The 23,806-nt window shown below is 33.5% G+C and overlaps 1 protein-coding gene across 3 annotated transcripts; it reads left to right on the plus strand.

Moving 5' to 3' along the window:
- Positions 1–327: 327 nt before the first annotated feature.
- Positions 328–23,795, plus strand: LOC138333952 (uncharacterized). 3 transcript variants are annotated; one of them, XM_069282654.1, is made up of 19 exons: positions 328–455; positions 3,718–4,038; positions 4,419–4,657; positions 6,002–6,070; positions 7,531–7,605; positions 7,996–8,046; positions 8,832–8,900; positions 10,733–10,831; positions 11,393–11,689; positions 11,962–12,027; positions 13,077–13,148; positions 13,578–13,646; positions 13,819–13,890; positions 14,608–14,658; positions 15,099–15,182; positions 15,642–15,740; positions 15,956–16,264; positions 20,331–20,583; positions 21,151–23,795. In XM_069282654.1, exons 2-19 carry the CDS (start codon positions 3,719–3,721, stop codon positions 21,296–21,298), a joined length of 2,442 nt encoding a protein of 813 aa, XP_069138755.1. In that variant the 5' UTR covers positions 328–455; position 3,718; the 3' UTR covers positions 21,299–23,795. The 3 variants fall into 3 exon arrangements, with proteins under 3 accessions (XP_069138755.1, XP_069138776.1, XP_069138765.1); XM_069282675.1 differs by having other exon boundaries at positions 8,832–8,876; XM_069282664.1 differs by lacking the exon at positions 328–455 and adding an exon at positions 2,582–2,724.
- The last annotated feature ends 11 nt before the right edge of the window (positions 23,796–23,806 follow it).

Here is a 23,806-nt window from a genome sequence, read left to right on the forward strand (position 1 = left end):
TTTTTGTATTCTTTGTTATATAATTAATTATAATTCTGTAGGGAGAGGACTTCATATAAGATGGAAAACTTGTGCCCAATCCCATTGTATATAAAATTGAACAATAAAATATGTTTAAATCAAAAGTTAATAAAAGTTACATTGTCAAAACTAAACTACAAATTAATGATTTATAGGCCTGTAAGATATTATATTACATGCCAAATTGTATACTTATTGAATCTTGGTATGCTGTGCATGCATAAACTAGCAAGTATATAAATACAATGCCTAACGTATTGTTATTTTAAAACAATTATACCGACTGACCTAATTGATGAGTGTACCTGATACGTTTACAAGGTATCATGGGAAATCGCAAAAAGATAATTTACTTCCTAGATTGTTCGTGTAGGATAACCTTTGAGGAATACTCTAATAAGGCCCATTACACTTACGTTTATCCACAGAGAAAAGTAAGTACATGTACCTGCTATATCCATTAATTTTCATCAAAGAACATTTACAAAATTCATATGAAGTATGATAACTCATACCTATCACCGTTTTAACATTTTACTATTTTACTTTCAGTTTAGGTAATCTATAATATGGCAAACTAACAGTAATGGATTTATAAAGATCATTTATTTTTTTTTATAAAATATCAGGAATTATCTTCTGATATATCTATAAAATACTCAATCCTCTATTTAGTTATTGAATTGTAGAACTTTTGTACACCTTGGAGGCAACTTCGATACTCAAGGGGTTACTATAACAGACGTTATCTTCACCCCTGAACGATCTCATAGTAAATCTGGAGGCAGCTCAGAAGAAAAAAATCTGAACCAATCACAGGCAGGCAATGATTTTCTTTGAAGACTATAGCGAGAGCGACGTCCAATTTCAAAGCCACACAGTCAGCCACAGTGTACCGTTATACGGCTCTTTTGATGTACGTCAAACGACTAAATTACCTGTTCTGTTGTCTCCAGCTTTACTATGAGATAGTCCAGGGTACGTAATATCAGGATGCCTCGGAGGTTACGACCATCAATTCAAGCTGTCCTTTGATCAACATGTCCTGCAAATCCAAATAACCATAAAGATCTGAATCAAAATTAGTCAATACAATTTAAAAATCCTTGTTGGGTATAAGCTTATATTACTTTTTATGTCCTATTAAATGCTAGAGTCATTTCAGAACGGTCCAGGGTAGAAAGCATTGTCTCCTTTATTTCTTAAAGCATTTTTTTTAAATATCTGCATCTTTGTGTATCTTGACCTTTTGTTGATACCTTCAACCGGAAAACATTACAGCTGTGCTAGAGTCGGAATATGTTACGCAGTCTACATTACCCAATTGGTAATTATCTTAGCTGTAAGGAACTAGCCGATAAATAACTTATCAATAGCGATGTGAAATATAAAATCAGAGAAATTTTTATGTAAAAACATTATACACATAACATAACAAGCAAACATGATTAAATTAAACCAAAATCCTGCAGATTAGACGTTAGAATTGCTCTCCCTACTCTTTCTATTGCATAATCGTAAGATGTGACTGAATTTAGGATCTTATCTGTTCATTTCTTTCTATTCTTCCTAACATCTCTCTTGACACCACCTCACTTTTGGCCTTCTGTTGAGCGCTCGCCCCTGTGACGTAGTCTCTGGGTTCTGTCCCGAGGCAGAGACACATCAAGGTCTATAAAAGTTTCTGCTCCGGCATTGCGCTTTGCATATATGAAGTAGGACGACTGGTTTGTCGTTGTCAGTAAAATGTCACCGGGTGAGGTGTGTTGCTTGGGATGGGGGGGTCGTCCTTACATTACCATAACTGTTAATAGGACGTTAATTAATCAAACAAGCAAACACACATTAAACCAATAAAAATACATGCACACGTCATATTATTAACTAAATGCGTATAATCATAGTAGTTTAATATGATACCCTTTTCCAGACAACAAAGATATTTAGCGATCGTCAATATTAGCACAATTTAATATTAATACATGTATTTTCAAATTTTAACAGCGATATTTTTGTTAATCTAATTAATATTAATAAATTCATAGCCAAAACATTTTTCCATAGATCCGAAATTATGTAGTAAGTATATGAGATGAATTAATAATAATTTACATTGTGATTTTTTTATCATTTATGTAGCATCGCCTGTAAAATACTAGTATATGACTCATAGTAGAATCATTAGTGCATGGATAGTAGTTATCAAGATAAAAATAGGCGGTTATCTGTCCTTTTTATCAAAGCAAGTCGTAGAGATGGATGTGTTCAACTCTATTCAAATGTACTAGATGTCCAACTTCCTTTCAATACGAATAGTGTTTGGAGATAGGGAGGGGAATTGCTATTTTAAAAATAGAGTTTGAGTTGTGTTGCTCATGTTGATCATAAAGTAGAAATATCCTTTTCTTACTACAAAAATAATAAATCACACAGTGATTTCAATTATTTATTTGAAACAATGTATCTACATTATCTTGCTAAAATGGGTATTTAAACGAGACGAGGGTTTTTTAATGTTAAGACTGTGTGAGTAAAATGTGTAGACCCGTGCATATTATAAAACAGATAAGAACAACGTACGTAACAGGTATAAATACCAGGTCAGTCAAGCGAAGCATTTCCAAGAAGTAAACATCCTACCAGTGTCAAAGAGACAGTATTTGAGCAGTTGCAAGCACGACGCATAGTTTTTATCTAATAGAAGTAAGTGTTCTAATGACTTTTCAAATGAAATTTCAGCGAAATGTTATTTTCATATTTTATACTTTCAATTTGGGCACTTGAAATATGTTATAAACACATACATGATGTATGTTATAAACACATACATGATGTATGTGTATGTACATGTATGTGTGATTTACATGCGACAGTCGTGAATACATGTTTATTCTGTCTAAATGACAGGTTACTGGCTGAACAAATTACAACTTTCAGCACTCCGTCGTGATTCTGTTAGAATCATTTATGTAGCATTGCTACTGATATACAATTTGAGACAAACCATTATAATACATCAGTAAAACAAGTTGTTTAGACACATGTTCCATTGCAATTGGATGGGTGTCACTTTGGACCGATTATCTGGAAGACTAGTTTAATGTAAAGGTGCATTTTATATGGTTAATAAAAGTAAAATCATAAGGTAACATTCGTAAGTTACTACTCCTTTAAGGTATCCGAGAAATTCACCTGTGTCGCTGCAACCAAATAAATATACAAACTTTTTCCGTTTTTCCCCCAAATTGTTTGGTAAGATATATACAAGTATTTAGGGTTTCTTTGCTCATCAATAAACTGGCAGTCACTGTAAATGTGTGATATGGGTCTCATTGTCCATGGAATTATCATCACCTTATAGTAAACTTTAATTTGTTTATGATTCACATCACTGTTTACGTTTGATTTAGAATGTGGTATCTGTAAACAACTCATTATAATTGTAATATATTTTCAAACTATCGTTCAACAGTGCAAAAATCTCTTCTTTTCAAAATTTGTTGCCTCTTGGTCATCCTCAGTTATATGGAAACAAAAAATCAGCTGTGTAAAATCCAGTCTTGAACTTGGTTCTATGTTACATGTATTTATATGTGTTTTTGTTTACATCCACCTGAGGATGGCTAAGAAGCCGAAAATCCTGATACATTCGTACTGTTTAAATAATTGTAATATGTTATTGGTTTTTTTATATAGGATGGATGTTGAAAAAGCAAAAAGAATATCAAAGCTAAGAGGCATTGAACGTAAACTCTCCTCTTACGATATCCATGCATTGGAATTTCTCTTTCATGACGTCGTTTCGACTCGAAAAATGCATGAAGACACGAAAGGTTCAACAATACTATCAGAAATAGCTACAGATGGATATGACGAACATGTAGTGGAAGGGTTGGCTCGGGTTGGTAGAAAAGATCTTGCCCAAAAATTGATTGATGGATGTTCAAATGAGGCTTCTCTTTCACAAATCATACAAAACCTTGGTGATCTCGAGCAGACTCGTTTAGATGAGTTTCGGTGAGTCACCTAATTGTTGTCATTTATCTCTTTCTATGCAGTAAATTATGCGCATAGACATTTGTCTTAAACACTTATGAACATACTTTCTTTCGTGTGCGATTTACTTTGAAATTCGCGAATTCCGTAATCAAAATAAATTCGCGAAAAGTTGATTTCTGCGCATTAATATCTACATCACTTATATTGATAGGAAAAATTCCGCGAATGTTTATCTTCGCAAACTTGTTTTGAAATGAAAATCGCGAAATATAGTAAAGAACATTGTTTTACAGTAATTCTGCACAACTGAACAAATAAAATGCTATTTTAATATAAAGACTTAGAAAACCGGGTAACGCGTAAGAGTATAAAATCTTTTAATCTTTTTATGACTTCAGAGCCTTACTGGTGCATATAGCTGATGAACTCACTGACGAGGATGACCTTCCACACCTCAAAAATATTGCAACTAATATTTCCAAGAGAAGACTGTCAAAAGTATCCACGATACTTGACTTCTTTAATTTACTTATGGAGGGAGGGGATTTAAAACCTGATACACTGGAAGAGGCACTTTTGGAGCCAATGGAAACACTTGGTATAAAATCATGGAAAAAACACTCCAGGAAAATATCAGGTGCATGTTCGTGTCGTTGAATTATATATACTGATAGATAAACAGAATCTCTTTTCTCCCATACTTCACAGGGGTATCCCGTGGCTGCTAGGGAAAACATATCTCTATAGGGGTCTAAGACAGCTCACACGCGCTAGACAATAACGTGACGTCATCAATACATGCGGCGTAACTGCAGCGCGCATTGTAGACGCATAACGACGTTCCTGCGGTAATGGTGCGATGAAAACCTGGAATTCAAGTGGAATTTCATCTTTTTTTTACTAAGTATGGGAGAAAAAGAATCAAACATGGTTCTGTGAAGTGGACAGGGATATCTCAACCCTCGTGAAAGGTTTTGGCCGTCAACACTCGGCAAGCCTCGGGTTGACCGGCAAAAATCTTTCACTCGGGTTGAGATATCCCTGTCCACTTCACAGACTCATGTAAGATTCTATTAATCTCCTTTGGGATGAGACTGGAGAATCTTAACACTAGGGGTTAGATTCTTAAGTTGTGTAACACAAGGCACTACCGAGTTTTTGACAGCTAAAGAATCTTATCCGGAGGGTTGAAATCTCCGACTTTACCCGTAAGAGGTTGAATTATTTTTTTCCCTCTTACCTTGTGTCCACTTTGTATCTCACGTGCAAAGATCTCGTGTATCTTGTCTTTACCCTGGGGCGAGACAGAAAAATCTGACATTGTTAAAATTGCGGATATACCTGTCTGAGGTAAGAGAATAATATGTCTCTCCCTACGGAGGAGATTTACGACAGTCTAGCATTTGGCATGTCTTGGGTAAGACAGTTGTGAATTTCTTCTTCGGATAGATATTTTCCTGTCCTACCATCAAGGTAAGGAATGATCCCTTTTCTGCCCCTTTACCCCCCCCCCCCCCCAAAAAAAAAAAAGAAAGAAAAAAAAAGTTTAAAAAAGTACAACAGGAATCTTAATTGTTTTGAAATATTCGAAGTCAAAGCAATATGAACACCTGCGGTATCAAAACAATTTAAAAGGTATTTTATCGGATAAACACCAACCAAATATGTGAAGCCATGTGGACTTCTGATTGCGGTGATCATTAGGTCAAAGTCGAATGCGAATGAAGCATGAGCACGGGGTCAAAGATTGTCCAATTGGACTGCACAGGTTAATGTTTATTTGCATATATATTACGTTTTACAACTCCCGGTTGATCTCGCGAATATGTTCTACGCGTGCAGGCTGTCTTTTCCTGGGTAAGACAGAGATATCGTAGTTGATTGTTTCAAATATTTAAATGCATGTGTGTCGGAACCAATTACGGAATTATGGAATATGGGTACCTTTAATATAGCGGTATATTTTGGTGTCTGTTTACAGGCTTTAAAGAACGGCTCCATTTGCGTGAAGCTGAAAAGCTGAACGCATCCCTCATTACGACAGCTACAGGTATACTCTTTTACATCCCTATATACACGTTCATAGTCTATATGGCTTGTTACTTCCGATTGATTGTTGTTACCAAAGACAGAGTGTGAATACGTTGTACATGAATAAAAATAAACAAAAAGTTTAAATTCACTTTTTTCCACATCGCATAAATACTGTCAATTTGTATTTGGTTGCTAGAAACAGTTTATTTTCATTTCTTTACTTTATAATTGTTAAGACAAACATCATATTGAAATATGATAACATTGCTTTTTATTATTTACGATATGGTAATTTCTGAACATAATTTCTATATTTTTATCGCTAACTTTAAATTTCATTATCCTATCACAGCAGGCAACATCACAAAACTGGTGGAAGTTCATTGTGAAATTAAATAGAACGAATAAGAAATGTATTTCCGCCTCAGTATACTACAAAAGAAGCATTGTACATACATTTTGTTAAAGCAATTTTGCCAAAAACAAACATACTTATTATTTTAAGCATTAAAATTATCATTCTATTTTAATTTGATAATTATCTGCCAATTTTCATTAAATCTGGATCTGGTTAATTAATCTATTGTGTACTTTATCATAAGTGTAACGCGATATTTCAGGTACAATAACACTCAATACATACAGTCAGTTGTAATTCCAGAAGACAAAGGTGGCCAATATGCTTACTTGATGCATGCCCTATAGCATGCATGACTACCAAGTTTGTACAAAGGAATGACCTTCGCTGTCATTCGATTTTAAAATGACTATGAAGACACATTTTAAACCAAAACGCATTGTTATGTATTGTATCGATGATTTAATAAAGATTTCGTTTATAGCAAGTTGAAAAGAGCATCAGTGACGTTAAGGTATTACAGAAGAAATCTGTCTCGGTTAGCTTGTAATAATATATTAGTAGTAATTTATTTTATCTCAAGTCGATTACACTTTAAAAAAAGACTCGTCTTCCTAGTGGTCGACATAAAAAAAGGATATATAAAGAAAGTGGATACAGACTATGTATATTTAATTATGGCAAAAATTAAAATTGATAGATTATATGCTACATGTACATAACATTAATTAAAGTTGATTTAGTTTATTTTTTTTTAAATCATAGTCGTAGAAAATAAAGAACAAAATGATGAATGGATTTAAAATGAATGCAAGATGCAAATCTATTTTTTTGCATTCATACTAGAATATTAAAAAATTGAGTTTTATGAAAATCTTCTGGTAAATTATTCAGTAATGATGGTCCACCATAACTCTTAAATGAGCATTTTAAGTATAATGTAATTTTTGCAGGGAAAACGACGTATTTTTCACACAAACTGATAACGTCGCATTCGATATATAATTGAAAGGGCAAATAACTATGTTATATGTAACAGAGATTTTTCAATCGATTTAAAAAAAACGAAAATGTCAGAGCGCACACTTTTAAGCTAAATATTGCCTTACTTTACCTAGGACATGTTGCAGACGTTGAAGAAAAATTGAGGAAACATGAGGATAATACGGAGAGCGTATTAAAGTATCTACATGGTAAGATTGCATAACTATCCATTGTAATGCTGCATGAGTTTATACGATATATTGTGACATTGCCAATTTGATCATTTGATTTAAAATAGGCATTTACAAGATTTTAAAAATATACCTACATATGTAAAATCCATCCACAATACAATGCCATATAGCGCTTTGACAAAATAGAACAAAAATACTGATGTTTTAAAATTGAGAGACCGAACCGATGTACTTTAAATGGTAATGCTTTAGATGACACTCTATATTTTCTTTAAATGTACAAGTTTTACTAGACATGTAACTGTCCTTTATGTTTTACCGTAATAATTAATGTAATATAAGTCATTACTGAATAAAAGGTAACTACCCCCTCGAATGTCTTAAAACCAAAGTTATTTTTGTTAGAGACTGTACCGAAAGTGATCGAGACTGGACATTGCAGAGAAGAGACCAAAGGTAATTATTAATGCAAGTATACAATAGAACATTCTAGAACCATTGATGATGCCAGAATCTAGACAGATAGTATTTGAAAACAAAATATAAAACTTAAAAGACCGTAAAGAATAGAATTGAAATACATATAATATCATAGATCTGATTGTCGCGATAATGATAGTGAAAAATGTGTGAATTAAAAAGAATCGCTTTTCAGTATTGTTAACGTCAGGTAAACAAAACATTGTAAACTTTATGAAACGAATGCTTAATCAAGAATAAAAAAAATGTTTATCATATGTGTTTCTTGCAAATACTTTATTTATTATTAATATTTCTATTTTCTTTTTACATGTAAGGTTAATGTATTTCCAATATGTACTGAAATCTTTTATTCAATACTGGATGGATGCAATAAACAAACGTCATTCGTTGTATGACGAGAACTCAGTGCTACTAGGATGGTAATTTTGATAATGTTATAATCATCGTGTCTTTGATAATATCAACGTCCTATATCGAAATGTCAATATTGTTGTCTTAACCATTGAACCATTATTTTTATAGTTTGATGTGTATTAAGGTCATTATGAACATTCCTTTGTCATTTTGGTTAGAGAGTTTTTATTAACATATATTAAGTAACATATTATTTATCTTTTTCTATTTGTCTTTCAAATAGCAGAAGTTTTGCTTGAAAGCTAATATTCGGTATCATGCAATTTTCATATGAAATATATTTCAAATTCTTACGCCAAAATTTACTACCATTCGAGAATTCCATATTTTGTCATTTGTTTCAGAAACCAAACCTCTAAACATTACTGTACTGCTGGATAGAGAAAAGAGTAGGGAACATCTTAAGTATATGGGTATTTTCAATATAAATTGTTTCGTTTATATGAACTCATATTTTAGCGGTATGTATATTTTAGCCCACTATCCTCAGATGGTGGGCTATTCAAATCGCTTGGTCCGTCGTCCGTCCTTCCGTTCGTTAACATTTCTTGTTATCGCTATTTCTCAGAAAGGGCTGAAGGGATCTTTCATATGTAGGTTTCCCTAGGGCCCTAGTTGTGCATAGTGCATTTTGGGACCAATCGATCAGCAGGATAGCCGCCAGGCAGCCTCTTGAATTTTGAAAGTTAAAGTTCGTTACCACTATTTCTCAGAAAGTACTGAAATGATCTGTCTCAAATTTCACGTGCATGTTTCCTTAGGGATTTAGTTGTACATAGTTGTATTGCATTTTGGGACCGATTGGTCAACAAAATGGCCGATAGGTCACCGTTATTGATTTTGATAGTTGAAGCTTCTTGCCGCTTTTTCTCAGAAAGTGCAGAAGCAATCTGTCTCAAATTTTATATGTGGGTTCCCCTAGAACCTTAGTTATGCATAGTACGTTTTGGGACTGATTGGTCAACAAGATGGCCGACAGGTCACCATCTTGGGTTTTGATAATTGAAGTTTGTTACTGCTATCTTTCAGAATGTACTGAAGCGATCTCAAATTTTATATGTAGATTCCCCTAGGACCTAAGTTGTGCATATTGCATTTTTGGACCGATCGGTTACCAAAATGGCCGACAGGTTGCCATTTTGGATTTTGATAATTGAAGTTTTTTATTGTTATATATCTCAGAGAGTACTGAAAGGATCTTTCTTAAATTGCATATGTCGTAAAAGTTTGAAAAGCAGAGAAAACATCCCTCTTTCCATTGTCAGACGTAGATCATTCTTTGGTGGGCGCCAAGAACCCTCTGGGATCTCTTGTTGCTATACATGTAATATCACCACTACTTTATTGTCTGTATGTCGTTAACATAGCAATCACTACGGATGCGAATAATCATCATTTTGATAACCTGTCCAAAATCATTTTGTTTTTTGATAATATGTACGTTTATGGTTCATATATAAAACCTAAAAACCCCAGCGGTTACTATCACTCTCTCACTCTCTTTGTATCCTTTCCTGAGCTTTTCCTCAGCAAACCTGAAGCATTACCTTGCGTACAAGGTACGACAGGGTTTGATCCGCTGACGTTGCTCCAATATAATATACAAAGTATCATTAGGCCTTTGTCTTTTCTGTTATTTCTTCTTTCACAAATGTTGAATCTGACTATATAGCGTTTTTGTTGTTTAGGTTACTGATATCAACGAAATTTGGCCAGACACGTTTCTGTTGTAATGTTTTAAAGTTTTATATAAACGACGATTGACCGCTTTCACTCCTTTTAAAATCACTATTATTCTTATCATCATGGAAAAGATTCTTAAAAATTCATACAGAATCGTAACTAAGCATTTGTGCCACTATTTTTTCGATTTCATCGGGGTATGAATTAAATTAGTTTGTAAACTGTGTTAATCAAAATTTATTTCATATCCCTATGAAATTGAAAAAAAGATATTGACATCAATACTTATAATTAGTTTTTCAGACTTCTTGATAAAATGATAAACTTCCATTGATTTTCCAATGGATTATATTTTCCAAATCAATACACAACATCGACGTCTCTATTGTTTTCGCACCATTCTCGACCTTTTCCTCCTTGAAAATGTAAATATAGAAGTATGAAGAAAACGAATCTGCCAATCAGAAAGTCGGCCTTAGTATAAAAAGAAATGAAAATAATTATATTGCTATAATTTTCTGCAAATCAATTTCTTTTCATAGTACGTAATGTTATTTTCTAGGAAAAGCCGTTATATTTAACACTGAGAAATTCGACCATTCCCGAAGCCACCTAACTGAACAGACGTCAAGGAACAGAACTGACTCTCCATATGTTGCAGGTATTATATATACCATGTTATAAATATTGGTTGATCGGGTGGTGTAGTGGTTAAGTCACTCGCTTTTCACCTAACCGGCCGGGGTTCACTCCCGGGCATGGACGTGAAAAGGTCAGGTGATCACGTGGGTTTTCTCCTGGCATTCCGGTTTCCTCCCATTCTAAGATCCCTCGTTTTCATCCAGACTATCGAAAGTAACTTGTATAAGTTGTTTAACTTATTACGCAATCGAAATAAATTGACATAAGTTTGAATTTGCATCATGATTGAAAAACATGTAATGCTACGTAGTTTCTGACCTTTATATATATTTTGGTCCCTTATTGGTATTAAGATATAATATACATAAATCGTGTATTCGAAAATCTATGTAAAAATATAACCATGAAAAACTGTTCACTTAAGCAAAATTAAGAAATATTTTTGGATTCTAGCTTAAAGTATAAATGGGTACTGATACTTACTATGAAATGATAATGTCTGTTTCGGTATTGTAACATAATTGTCATATAATAACACAATAATACCCGTTTGTTTAGTTTGACCTTTTTCTACCTTCAGATGACATTGAAAATAAACTTCGTTTCCTGAATTTCAACGTGGAGCATATTACTGATTGCACATTTGAAAAGATAGATGAAAGACTCATTCGCCTTGCGCTTGAAGTTGACCATGGGGATTTTGATTGCGTCCTGATAATCATTATTGCACATGGCAGGGATGGACAACTTAGAGATGCACATGGAAACTTTTTTGATTTAGCTCCACTTAGAAAGCGTTTCAGAGCAAATTCTACATCTGCAAGGAAGCCAGAGCTGTTTTTTATCCAAGTTTGTCAGGAGTTTGACCAACAAAGGAGTATGATTCTACGGATTTGTATATAACTCTTACACATATATATCTGACAAATGATATTAACACAACCCGCATGCAGAAAGCGTTAAGATACCTATAACTAGATAGAAACAGATTTAAAACATAAATTTACATGTATTCCCTATTCGGTGTGCTCTACTTTGCCGCATAACCATGTCAACAAATATGTGCTTAGAATACATGGAATTAAGTATTAAGGTATGCAACCTTTGAACTTTTGCTCGATGATCTTTTTTTTTTTTATCTATTTGCAGATTTCACTGAGAGACGATTTTGTGAAGCAGATGAAACGAAAGCGTCCTTTATCAGTCAAATTGCGGGTATATTTTTATATAATAACATTATCAAATTATTGAATGTTTTTACATTTTCTTTTAGCACGTTTGCTTTATTTGAAATATAATATGTTGTATGAAAGAAATAATTAGCAGCTCGGTGATGATAATGTCAACTTAAGTAATGTTTTACTTTACTCAGGGTATATTCCGAATGTAGTACAAGTATGGGACACTGTAGACGAGGGCAATTTAGAAAGCACATATGGCGCACAAGGTAAATATTCAAATGCGGGATATAGAGATTACACAACGAGTGGTTGTTGGATCTGGATTTTGAGCTCATCTGACCCAAAGGGCCAAATAGAGATAATTCCTTTAATCGCTATTATTTATAAAGTTATGCATATATGGCATCAAAATGTAGCCAGAAACATTCTTGGGGGAAGGGGAATAGAGTATGTATACATTTTGGCTCTGATCCCCTGGAACAGAAAGAGTGGGGCCCAATAGGGAAATTAGAGGTAAATCTTTAAATTCGTTCAGAAAAGAAACAATTATATTATATTCAAAACATTATATAATTATTTGGCATTACAAACCAGTTTAGCGATACAGGCCCTCTGTGCCTTTTGCTTTTCATCCACAAGCAGGATAAACAACATTTGCCGATATATGAAAATAAAGTTTAGCGATATCTTCATAAGCAGAAATGGAAACTCATTGATATAAAATTAAATATATTATATCAATTTGATTATAAAGACTGATCTAGATAACTACTCGTTGTCGAACTATATGTAGGCATGCTTAAGTGTCATTTTCTTCCCTCATCAAACCATTGAAAATAAAGTATTGTGGGCCAAAGTTAAAAATCTCGACCAATCAAAAGACCCCAGAAGGTTATAGATAGACATACAGTTACCTAAAAAGAGTTTACAAACTCGAAATTAAATGAAATATAAGCTTTGCAGGTTTATGTAATGTTCATTATCAATAAATTATTAAACTATTGTGTGCAATATCTAAATGATATCACCTTACTTACCACTTTTTGAAGGCATTATTTAAACGTCTTTTTTTCATTTGTGAAGATGCACAAGCTTCACAGAAAGCTGAACATAACCCAATCACTGAGGACACACACATACCGCAAATAACCCAAGGTATATCAACAATGTTAATTGAGTTAATTTATTTTGTGTTATGTCCTATTTATCAGTCAATATAAGGATGTGTAGAGTTGATGACGTGAATGAATGCCAAAGTACCGTATAGCTACCCCAACTTGGTTTCGAACTCACAACCAAGAGGTAGAGAGTCAATGGTAATGGGTCAGAACACCTAAAAACCTCGGCTATGGCGGCCCTTTATTATGTTAAGTCAAAAAGATAAACATTTGATTTTAAATGCTGCCCACATTGTGTTTGGTAATCGTATATCTAAACTCGCATTGAATAAAAATGAAGTAAAAGAAAGAATGAGAAATATGATTATTTTCAAGGTTTTGAAAATAAACTTCTAACATATATGCATCTTTGAGAAACCAGAGCTTTTCTTGTGTTTTATGTACTCATAATATGTCTTATTTACAGGTTTGAATGAGAGGCTCCTTTCAAGTCAAGCAGAGGGAACAGTAGAGTCCTTGATCACGCAAATCGCAGGTATACGTGGCTATTTTATACTAGATAAAATAGTCAGTTGTTATAGGTTTTGTGATAGCGTTCTCAGTTTCTTTTCATGTTTTTTTTATAATAAAAAATAATAAGAATATAAAATGTTGGCACTGTGTGGCGAAAATGTTGTTTTTAACCTAAAATGCCTCTCTTTGTTCAGATAATGATTCAATCGTTGACACAATATGGCAGACAGACAATGACAACACAGCAAACTCAGATAAAGCTAATGGTAAATATGTAAATACATTATATTGACTTAAGTATCTTCTTAAAGTGCTATTCTTATGGTCAAATCTGACATTTTAATGTTGCATGATAGGCTACTAAAATTAGATTACATAACTCTATATGAAATAGTTTTCATTTTTTGTAATGTATACGCTATTAAGAGTATGTGTGTTAAAGTGATTTCGCGTTTTTATCTGTAATGAATAAACTTTAGATATACCCTCGAAAATTCCATTTGCACGTTTATACTTCTATTTATAATACACGTTAAAACTGAACAGATCTCTCTTTAGGGAACTTTATGTCGTTAAATTAAATCAAAACATCCTCATATTACATTTTTGAACTCAAAGTTATAAATCAAGGGACGGCTGTGCTGAAAGGCCGATTTTATTTTTGTATATAAATTAACTTATCATAAAAGCCTCATGTTAGAATGGTTAATTGTAAATCAAACGTTAAACGTGTCTCTTTTATATATTTCATTACTTATGGTAAACATTTACAGACATGAAATGGTTAAACGATATTGTATTATACATGTATTCACGCTTAAAGAAAGCAAGGACACCCGTACTTGCGTGTAAGTATATTTTTTAAGGATTAATCGTTACGCTGAATTACAACGGTGGGTAGAATGACGCTGTTTCCAATGTAACATGCCATACCGTTATATTAAGACTGACATTAACGTTAATCGTTTATTACTATGACATAGACACTGTTGCGAAAGTGGTCGAGATTGGACAGGACAGAGAAGAAACCCGAGGTAGGTTTGCCATATTTTCTAAATACAAAATAAATCTGTTGATCGCAAGAAGCAAGAGACAAACAGATGTGTCAATTTGTAGAAGTGTTTGTAATATGCACTCCATGAGAAATACTTAAAAAATCATCTTTTTCATGAAATCTTCGTGACTCAAATCATCATTTTATGGCATGTTCTTGATTCGTATTTTGTCTTCATTGCCTTACCTCTAAATGCGTTCGACAAAATAGAAAAAAGGGGGGAAAAGTAGGAACTTTTACAAAATATAATAGATTAAAGTAGTTGTTAAGTATGCGTCTAAAATATACCTGAACAATACATATTCTTTACTTAAGTTATTATACGGTAATTCCGCGCAGCACATTAATTAATTGTCTTTGATGTCACAATAGGAAATAACATGATATTCTGTGATAACATGTACAAACAATTATTTTTAGACTCCAGTACGATACCTAAATACCATAGAACAAAACAACAACCTGCGAAAAAGGTGGGGGATGAAGTCTACCGGATGAGACAAGGTATTCTTACCGTGATTAACCAGTGCTTTGTATATCTCGTGATTCTATATGACAAAAATCTTGAAAGGGCTAATCTAAAAACCAACGAATTGCTTTCTATAGACCGTAGTGCCAGTATAAGAGTTCTAGTGCATATGGTCAATCTGTTCATTTCTATGGCATGAAATTAAGACGTAAAGCACAACTAGACATACCAAATTTACACCAACACTACCTGTGAATAAAGGATGCTGGAGCTTCATTACAACTGTATATATAATACTGGTCGATCTGTCCAAAAAGCATCCTACTCTCCATCTTCTATACACAGAAATGCGATTTTTTCGTTGGTTGTTTGTTCCTTATAATTTTTATTTCAATTTTGTAATATCATCTGCTAGTTATATCGATTTTAATGTAGAATCGAGGTTTTATTTTCATTAAAAATAATAATGAAAATATTAATGAATGCTTTTCCAGGCAAAGCCCTTATATTCAACATTGAAAAATTCAACCGTTCCCGAAGTCATTCCGAAAACCTCACATTGGAAGACCGAAGAGGTTCTTCTGTTGATGCAGGTTTGATTTAATTTACTCTGCATTGATAGAGAGAATCGTTCATGTCATTCTTTATCCAGCGAAAATGAGCGTATGTTAATCCTTAATATCTATTTGCATTATTGTCTTTGTCACAGGAAAACAGCATATATTATGTGATTTTTGTTCCCATATTTGTGTTACTGTGATAAATCAAGTTGTTTGCAGTAAGATTTTGTACTTTCTATTCTTCACAGATCGAATTGAATATACCTTTCGAGGGCTGAATTTCGACGTTGAGCGTTTCAATGACAATGAATGTACAATCGAAGTGATAGAGGGTAGGCATCGGCGCCTCGCATCTGATATTGACCTTAGAAATTTCGATTGTATTGCGATATTCATTCTCACACATGGCAGAGATGGGAAACTGTTGGATGTAAATGGAAAACATTTTGATTTGGGACAACTTCGCAGTTATTTTATCGCTAGCGAATGTGTTTCACTTGCTGGGAAACCAAAGATGTTCTTCATCCAGGCGTGTCAAGGATCTGTACCACAAGGAAGTAAGACCCGTGCATTTATATTTCAATAATATTTATTGCAGCCCATGTGGTCTTCTGTAATGCAGGGGACTCGAACCACCTAGATCTGCAACATGATGCAGAATATCATTTTAGCTCATTATAAAATGGTAATAAAATAGTGAAAGATTGTTAAAAAAATTCTTTTTTACAAAAACAACATTTAATTCCCCAGACATGTTATACAACTGAAGACTGCCGAGATTGCGTCCTTGGGATCAGCCTTCAAAAATGTAAACAAATGACCTCACACAGGGGGAGGGAGGGACTGTCACTCACGGCATAATTAATCAAACGTGGTTTTCAAGACAACCGAAGAAAAAAATAGCCTGTCCAGTTGTATGACATTCTCACCCCCAAGTCGTGCCATGGCAATAAGATACAATATACTCCAATTGTCATCATAATCGAATTGTTGAACTTCAGCCAAGTAGAAGCTTATTTTTGTTTACCATGATAATGTAGATTTTGAAAGGTGCTACCATTGTAGTTGGCATCCTTAAAAACCGTATGACCAGTATTCACTGCAATCAGAAAAAAAATTAATACCAATTTCGACAAATCAAAAACCTCTATTTTGTTACCATGGCAACGTAAGATTTCTGAAATGGCACCATTGCATCCTTCAAAACTAATAGTATGTCAATCTGCACTTAATCCCAGGACAAGACTAAATATGTAAGGTCGCATGGTGTACGATGATATAAGACATGTTAATGCTGCAGAAGTCCGACAAACTAGAGACAATTGAGAACATTTAATACATAATTTGGGTATAAATCACTAATCATAGTGAACAATTTACATTTACCAAGCGCTAACTTATTATCTCCACATAGTTAATCACAAACGTAGCAAGAGGCGTCAGAAACACTAGTATATACAATGTACAAATAAGTTATGTCAAATGTTTACCAGCTGTGTAACCAACAAATGATGTAAAGACTTATCTAATACAACATCGATTCTTAAATCTTTTGCAGTTAACATTTATATTGCAGGCATATTTATGAATAAATGCTATTTAATTGCATTTATTAGTATATATATATTTGAGTGAAGATGTTGATACAACGTGATTGTATATATACAAACGTGAAAGTAAATATACAAACCAAAAACCAAAGCTGTCTTAAATTAATGCAATAGGTCTATTGTAAGCTTCTTTTTTTAATTAAACCCGATGAGATTAAAAGTAGTGACATCAATGCTTTTAATTAATTTTCCAGACTACTTGATAAAATAAAATACATTTACACATACGATTCCATGGTTTTTCCAAGGGATTGTTTTTCCGAATCAATATGCAACGTCAATGTTTCTATTGTGAAGTCACGATAACGTCAGGTTTTTGCATTCTCGTTTTTGTTTTTCAAAGTCGGATTTAGTATAATGCATACATGAATAGTTATATTTTTGAGGAGGACGCGGTAAAGTCGTGGTATGCCATTTTTATACTGCTATCTCATTGAAACATGTCTCCAATGACACCAAACACTCCAACTCCCCGGCCATATGATACAAAAAAACGGGGAAATCAGTTGTCACACTCCGTTCATGTTAAAATGTTAAATGTCAAAAAAAGAAAAACAAAAGAAAAAAAAATAATGTACATAACGCGTTTAGAAGTGGGGCATATTGACGCATTTATAGCCAGGCATGTCTTAAGGCATAGCAAGCGTCTCGGATAAAGAGACTTCGACTCCCTTCAACAAAATCACAGCAATGCTGGAGATAGTTCCCGTCTCTTCAGTGATTTTAAAGTTGTTTCGTGTACCCAGTGCACTCCATTGTTGGGGAAAGTTCATGAATATTAAAGACAAAACAAGTGCGGAAAGTTCACTTTTCATTTATTTGTATTTGTCAAAAATATGCCAAATATCCGTCCTGTTTGAGGCAAGAAATGGCTGATGAATTTCCCTCCCTGAATAAAATATAATGAAATGCACTGGCCATTGTTTTGTAGCTGTTCCAGCAATGGAACATGCATATGCGTAATTAATCTAAAATATGGCTGTGAAACACACACTACCTAGATCGGATAAATGCGGGTCGGGTGTTTGGTAGGCAATGACATGTACATGTAGTTGACAAATGTCTTTTTCAATATAGAAGACAGTATTATACCTAGCACATCAGAATTGTGTAGTAAATAGTCTTAAATTTTGATAACTAAAATTAAAACTTTTCATTCAAACGACATTTCCTAAAATAATCGAAAGGCTCAGGGTACTTATATTTAGTCGCAGAATGCTGGGATGAAGGGCTGCGAAGTTTATTCAAATGAATAACCTTGACTGCCATTCCAGGTCACAGGGGTCAAATTGGTTAAAATACTTTTACAACTTCTTCTGAATAACTAAGAGATCTAGAGACCTGATATTGGGCCTGTGACATGCTCGGATGAATAACTACCAAGTTTATTCAAATAAATGACCTTGGCCTTGGTTCATGGTCGTAGGGGTCAAAAAGGCTAAAATCTTAAAACGACTTCTGAATAACTAAGAGGCCTAGCAACCTGATATTGGGTCTGTGACATCTGGGATGGAAGGCTACCACGCTTGTTCAAATGAATTACCTTGACCATCATTCAAGGTCACAGGTGTCGAATAGGCTAAAATCTTAAATGACTTCCTGTGGATAACCTGAGGCCTGGAGACCTGATATTGGGCCTGTGTAATGCTTGGATGAAGGGCCGCTAAAATCTTAAATGACTTCCTGTGGATAACCTGAGGCCTGGAGACCTGATATTGGGCCTGTGTAATGCTTGGATGAAGGGCCGCTAAATTTGTTCAAATGAATTACCTTGACCATCAGTCAAGGTCACTGGTATGGACTAAAATCTTTAAATGACTTCTTCTTAATAACTATATGTAAGATGCCTAGAGGCCTGGTATTGGGCCTGTGACATGTTTCGATGAAGGGATACCAAGTTTGTTCAAATGAATGACCTTGACTGTCATTCAATGTAACAGGGGTCAAAAAGGCTGAAATATTTAACTGACCTCTTGTGAATAACTAAGAGCCTAGAGACCTGCTATTGGGCCTGTGACATGCTGGGATGAGGGGCTACCACGTTTGTTCAAACGAATGACCTTGACTTTCATTCAAGGCCAAATTCATCAAATTAAAGAGTTCTCTGTATTGCCTTAATTGTTTCCCAATACTTTATTGTTTGAGATGTTGTATTGTGCGAATAGTCAGATGACAGTTAAAGCCCATGGGCCTCTTGTTTTTTTGTTTGTTTGTTTGTTTTTCTATTTTTTCTATTTTGCTGATTTACATCGCTTACATGTAATGAAACAAGTGTAAATAATGTATATCAATGATATGCTATTTGCAGTTAGGTTAGTTAAAATCTACATTTCCAATGAACTATTTTTTTGTGTTCTTACATCCTTATTTTCTAAAAAATCAAGGAACAAATATGTATGTGTCTCTGGTTCATTAGACATTAAACAAATATGTAAACTTCACAAGTTTTGTAAACGGAGAATGATTTGAACATTTTGATATTGGATTACCTCACAAGGCATGCCTGACTCTGAGTACTATCAGTATTTTATTTTTTCTGTCGATAAATTCAACTGGTTCCGCTGAGAAAATATATGATATTTAGATATGAGCTAGCATTGAAGTTTGATTTTTACCAAAGTTACCAGTATACGGCAAACCTAATCATTCTGTTCGTATAAATGATCCTGAGTATGGAATGAATTGACAATCGTAGGAATTTGACTGAGTACTAGGTATGTTAGGTTTAACAAGAGAAAATAGTTAAGCCTTTCTCAAAAATGTGCTGTAACGCAAATTCCCGAATTTATTCTAAAATTACTCGAGCTTTCCTCAAGATGGTCAGTGGACTGTGAAAACCTTGTTAAATGTGACCAAACTAAATATCTCCAAAATTTTTTATGTCTTTTATTTGAAAAAAAACATAAAAAAGAACAAAAAGTAATAACAGTATTAAATACAAGATATCACTTTATCAGAAGAACAAGGTATCAATAACGTCTCTTGCTAAAAGTGGCTTGTTGTCTGTTCTAAGGGCATATAGAAACAGACACCGTCGTGTTCAAACCGAGGTCACGACCGACGCCATCATCACCATCGATTCCGGATCCTCCGGAAGCACCACCTGCAACACCGCCATGCAGTAGTACTGCTGACCAGTCGCCAGACGAAGCGGATTTCCTAATTTGCTACTCAACTCCTCCGGGATATGTTTCCTACAGAGACGTAGAGAAGGGGTCATGGTTTATCAGTACATTTATTACAACGCTCGAGGAAAATTGTAACAGGTATACAAAAGTACAGTATCTCAAGACCAATAGTCCTTCATTCTAATAGTTGCGCCATGTTACCGCCTAAACTTTAGGGATATATAAATACGTGTCTTCTTTGTCCATTCACTTAAAAATGCGGTACTACGTATGCCTAAGTATTTACTGGACTACTCTGAGGTCTTGGATACTTCTGCCTATAAAGGAAAAGTAATTTAGAACGCCATATAAGGGATGGCTCTTGTGATTCTGATAACGATGGAAACTTTTTCAAATATAACAACAAAATCAACTCCTCTGATCTTATCTTGGATTCAGTTACTGTGTACTTGATATAAACTTGATAATGCTATTAGTGCAATCAACATAAACGTGCCATCGAGACGCAGACACACAGTGTCAAAATGTGCTTATAAATCCTCTCTTCGTCACCTTTTATTAATCATGAAACAGAAAAAAAATCATCAGCATTTAATCACATTTTAAAAATTATTTAATTGTAGAGTTATATTATTCATCTGTATCATACACGTGTAGTACGGTTTTATCAACCTCATCAAACATTATATGATTGGGTCTTTTCAGCCTTGGTATCGTCGAGATCCTTCATCAAACCAACCGTATGCTGGTAAAGAAAACTGGAAACATAAAAGATATACCATGTGTACAGTCTCTAGAAATTCACTCAAGTCTACGTGGGGATCTATTTCTCAGAATCATTCCAAAAACATGATGCACGAGAAGTACACATACATGGAAAATGTTTATGTCCATTCGCATACCTTTTGTTACCTATCTATGAAAATGTATAGATATTCGTTGAGTAAAGTCAAAATACAAATGTACGAGATAACTTTGATTGAATGGTTGTAAGTTTATTTTTTGTTTAGATTTTATGATAATAATAATGTAGTATTTCCAATGCAATTTATCTAATTATTTGAACATAGGAAACAGGGAAAACATTAACTGAATCATATATAATTTATTTACTTAAATGCTCCACGCTGACGAATTGTATTTTTCACTTCAAAGACGGGAGCAGACAAATAAGCATTTTTCTTCAGTTACAAAAGTTACTTACCTTACACCAATGCACGTATGAGCTTCTTATTTTAATTCCAGATCAAAATATTAAAAATAATTAATTGCGTCCCGAAAAAACTCCATAGCACTATGACATATATGGAATGAAATACTAATTTCGGATGTACAAAAAGCAAAAACAAATGATATAATCTATATGTATTTTGTGTTAATTAGACACATATATACACTTTAGATACAGTTATTGTTCAAATGATGGGAATCGTGTATGCTTTGTCGGCGGTAGAACGTCTTGATTTATTTGTGTTTGTATAATTGATATACATAGCGAATACACGATAAGTTTAAGAAAATATTAGCTGTTTATTGGCGTGGGTTCAGGAAGAAATGGAGCCAAAACACCACTTATTGTTTTAGACGCAGACCATGTATACTTTTTATATTACAACATAATAAGATATTGAATTGAAGTCAAAAGATGAAAATAGTGTTTCAAATAAGTTTATCAAACTATACTGGGCCTCAGAAAATGATTAATCGAATCGGCAGACGTGCTGGAATTTTGAAATACAGATGTTTTCCGCTAGTACCGAATACACTAAAATGATATGTGGCGAGTGTATTCCAATAATACAAATGTTGGTTGCAAGATAGTTTAAGGGTGAAGTCTACGAAGCACATGTTGACATTGAAATAGAGCTGTATCCCTCTGTGCCAAATACAACACAAATATATGTTGTATGTGTATTCCGACAATGCCCATGCTGGTTGCAGAATATGAAATATGCTTCGAGCAATGAATGTTCAAATGTGTGCGATGAATATTTGAAACCTATTCTATGTGTGGTTATTGCATATTTCAAATTTGTGTGAATTTGATTTTTTTCCAAGTTTCATTCTAATACTAGAGTATGTTATGTATTTATAAAGTATTCTTTCACAAAGTTTGTATTTCATTGGTGCAATATGTGGCAATAGCCGATTTAATTGGCTATTGGCTATTTAAACATTTTCTGTAATATTATTGTTACAATCAAAGCATAATGTGATTTAGTGTGATACAATTTTATTTTCCGTTAGTGGATTTTTTTGTACTATACAGTTTTGTTCGAAACTTCCTTCCTCTTTTCTGCTTTTGTCATAATATTTGCACATCCTTGATATTTGAAACTATCCGTAAGTTTGTATATTGCGCATCAACCTTTTTAAGTCTTTTATACTGAAAGTAACCTATACTTATATATAGAATAGCCACTCAATTCATTTGTACATATATGCATTTTGTAACCTTGGAGTGAAATTTTGCCTGTTTTTTAATCCTCTTTCAATCTATTTTTAAACAAAATTTTATTAAAATGATATTATTTATAAAACTGTCTAATTCGAAAAAAAAGATAATGGCTTTCATTTTGACCCTTTTCGGAAGTTTCAGGTGTTATGTAATAACCTTTATTCAATAATAATTAATATGGCCATGTTGGCATGTAACTACCTGTATGTTAATAAATGACATAATACCTTATCAATATTTTATTAAATACAAATGGGTTTCAATATTCTATTCAACTACAACGGAGCTTGTTTTGCGTGAGTCAAAACGATATATAATGCCATTACATATATATTCTATATTCTATATTGTTTAGTCCCTTTGTGTTTTTGTATTAAGAGATTCTATTCACCACTATTTGATTATTTATGTATATAAATAGAAGACAGAAGTGAAAATTTCCCCTAAAAGATGTTTGAAATCGTAGATTTGTTTATTGTATCTGTTTGACTGACAGACCAAAATGTGTCAGTCGCCTTGATTATTTAATACAAGCTGAATACAGGATACTTCTGGTTTATGATGATAAGTACTGTAGTATTGATTAGGGTCTAGTGTTACGTTACTTTAGATTAATAATATTTGATTTTATTTTCTGACATCTTTAGGTAAAAATGAGCTATTTCGCAAAATGTCTCATAGTTACCAAAATAAATTAGGCAACATATAACATGAATGTGGGCAACAAAGTATTTTGCAAAGAATAAAAACTTGAAAAAGCGAGAGCCAAAAAAGATAAATAAGTCTGGTGACTGAATGATGTGAGTTCTAAGTGTCTTCAGTACATATCTATTTACAAAATTTGCATTTTTTTTTCTTTTTACCAAAGTTTGTAAATAAATCTTAAAACATATACATGTATTC

This window comes from Argopecten irradians, chromosome 1, assembly GCF_041381155.1.
Source record: "Argopecten irradians isolate NY chromosome 1, Ai_NY, whole genome shotgun sequence".
In the NCBI taxonomy this organism is placed as follows: Eukaryota; Metazoa; Mollusca; class Bivalvia; order Pectinida; family Pectinidae; genus Argopecten; species Argopecten irradians.

Coding starts and splice junctions, on each gene's coding strand:
- LOC138333952 (XM_069282654.1), top strand. CDS start 3,719: ATGGATGTTGAAAAAGCAAAAAGAATATCAAAGCTAAGAGGCATTGAA. Junction 13,149..13,577: donor CATACCGCAAATAACCCAAG/GTATATCAACAA, acceptor TCTTATTTACAG/GTTTGAATGAGAGGCTCCTT. Junction 13,891..14,607: donor AAACTCAGATAAAGCTAATG/GTAAATATGTAA, acceptor ACTATGACATAG/ACACTGTTGCGAAAGTGGTC.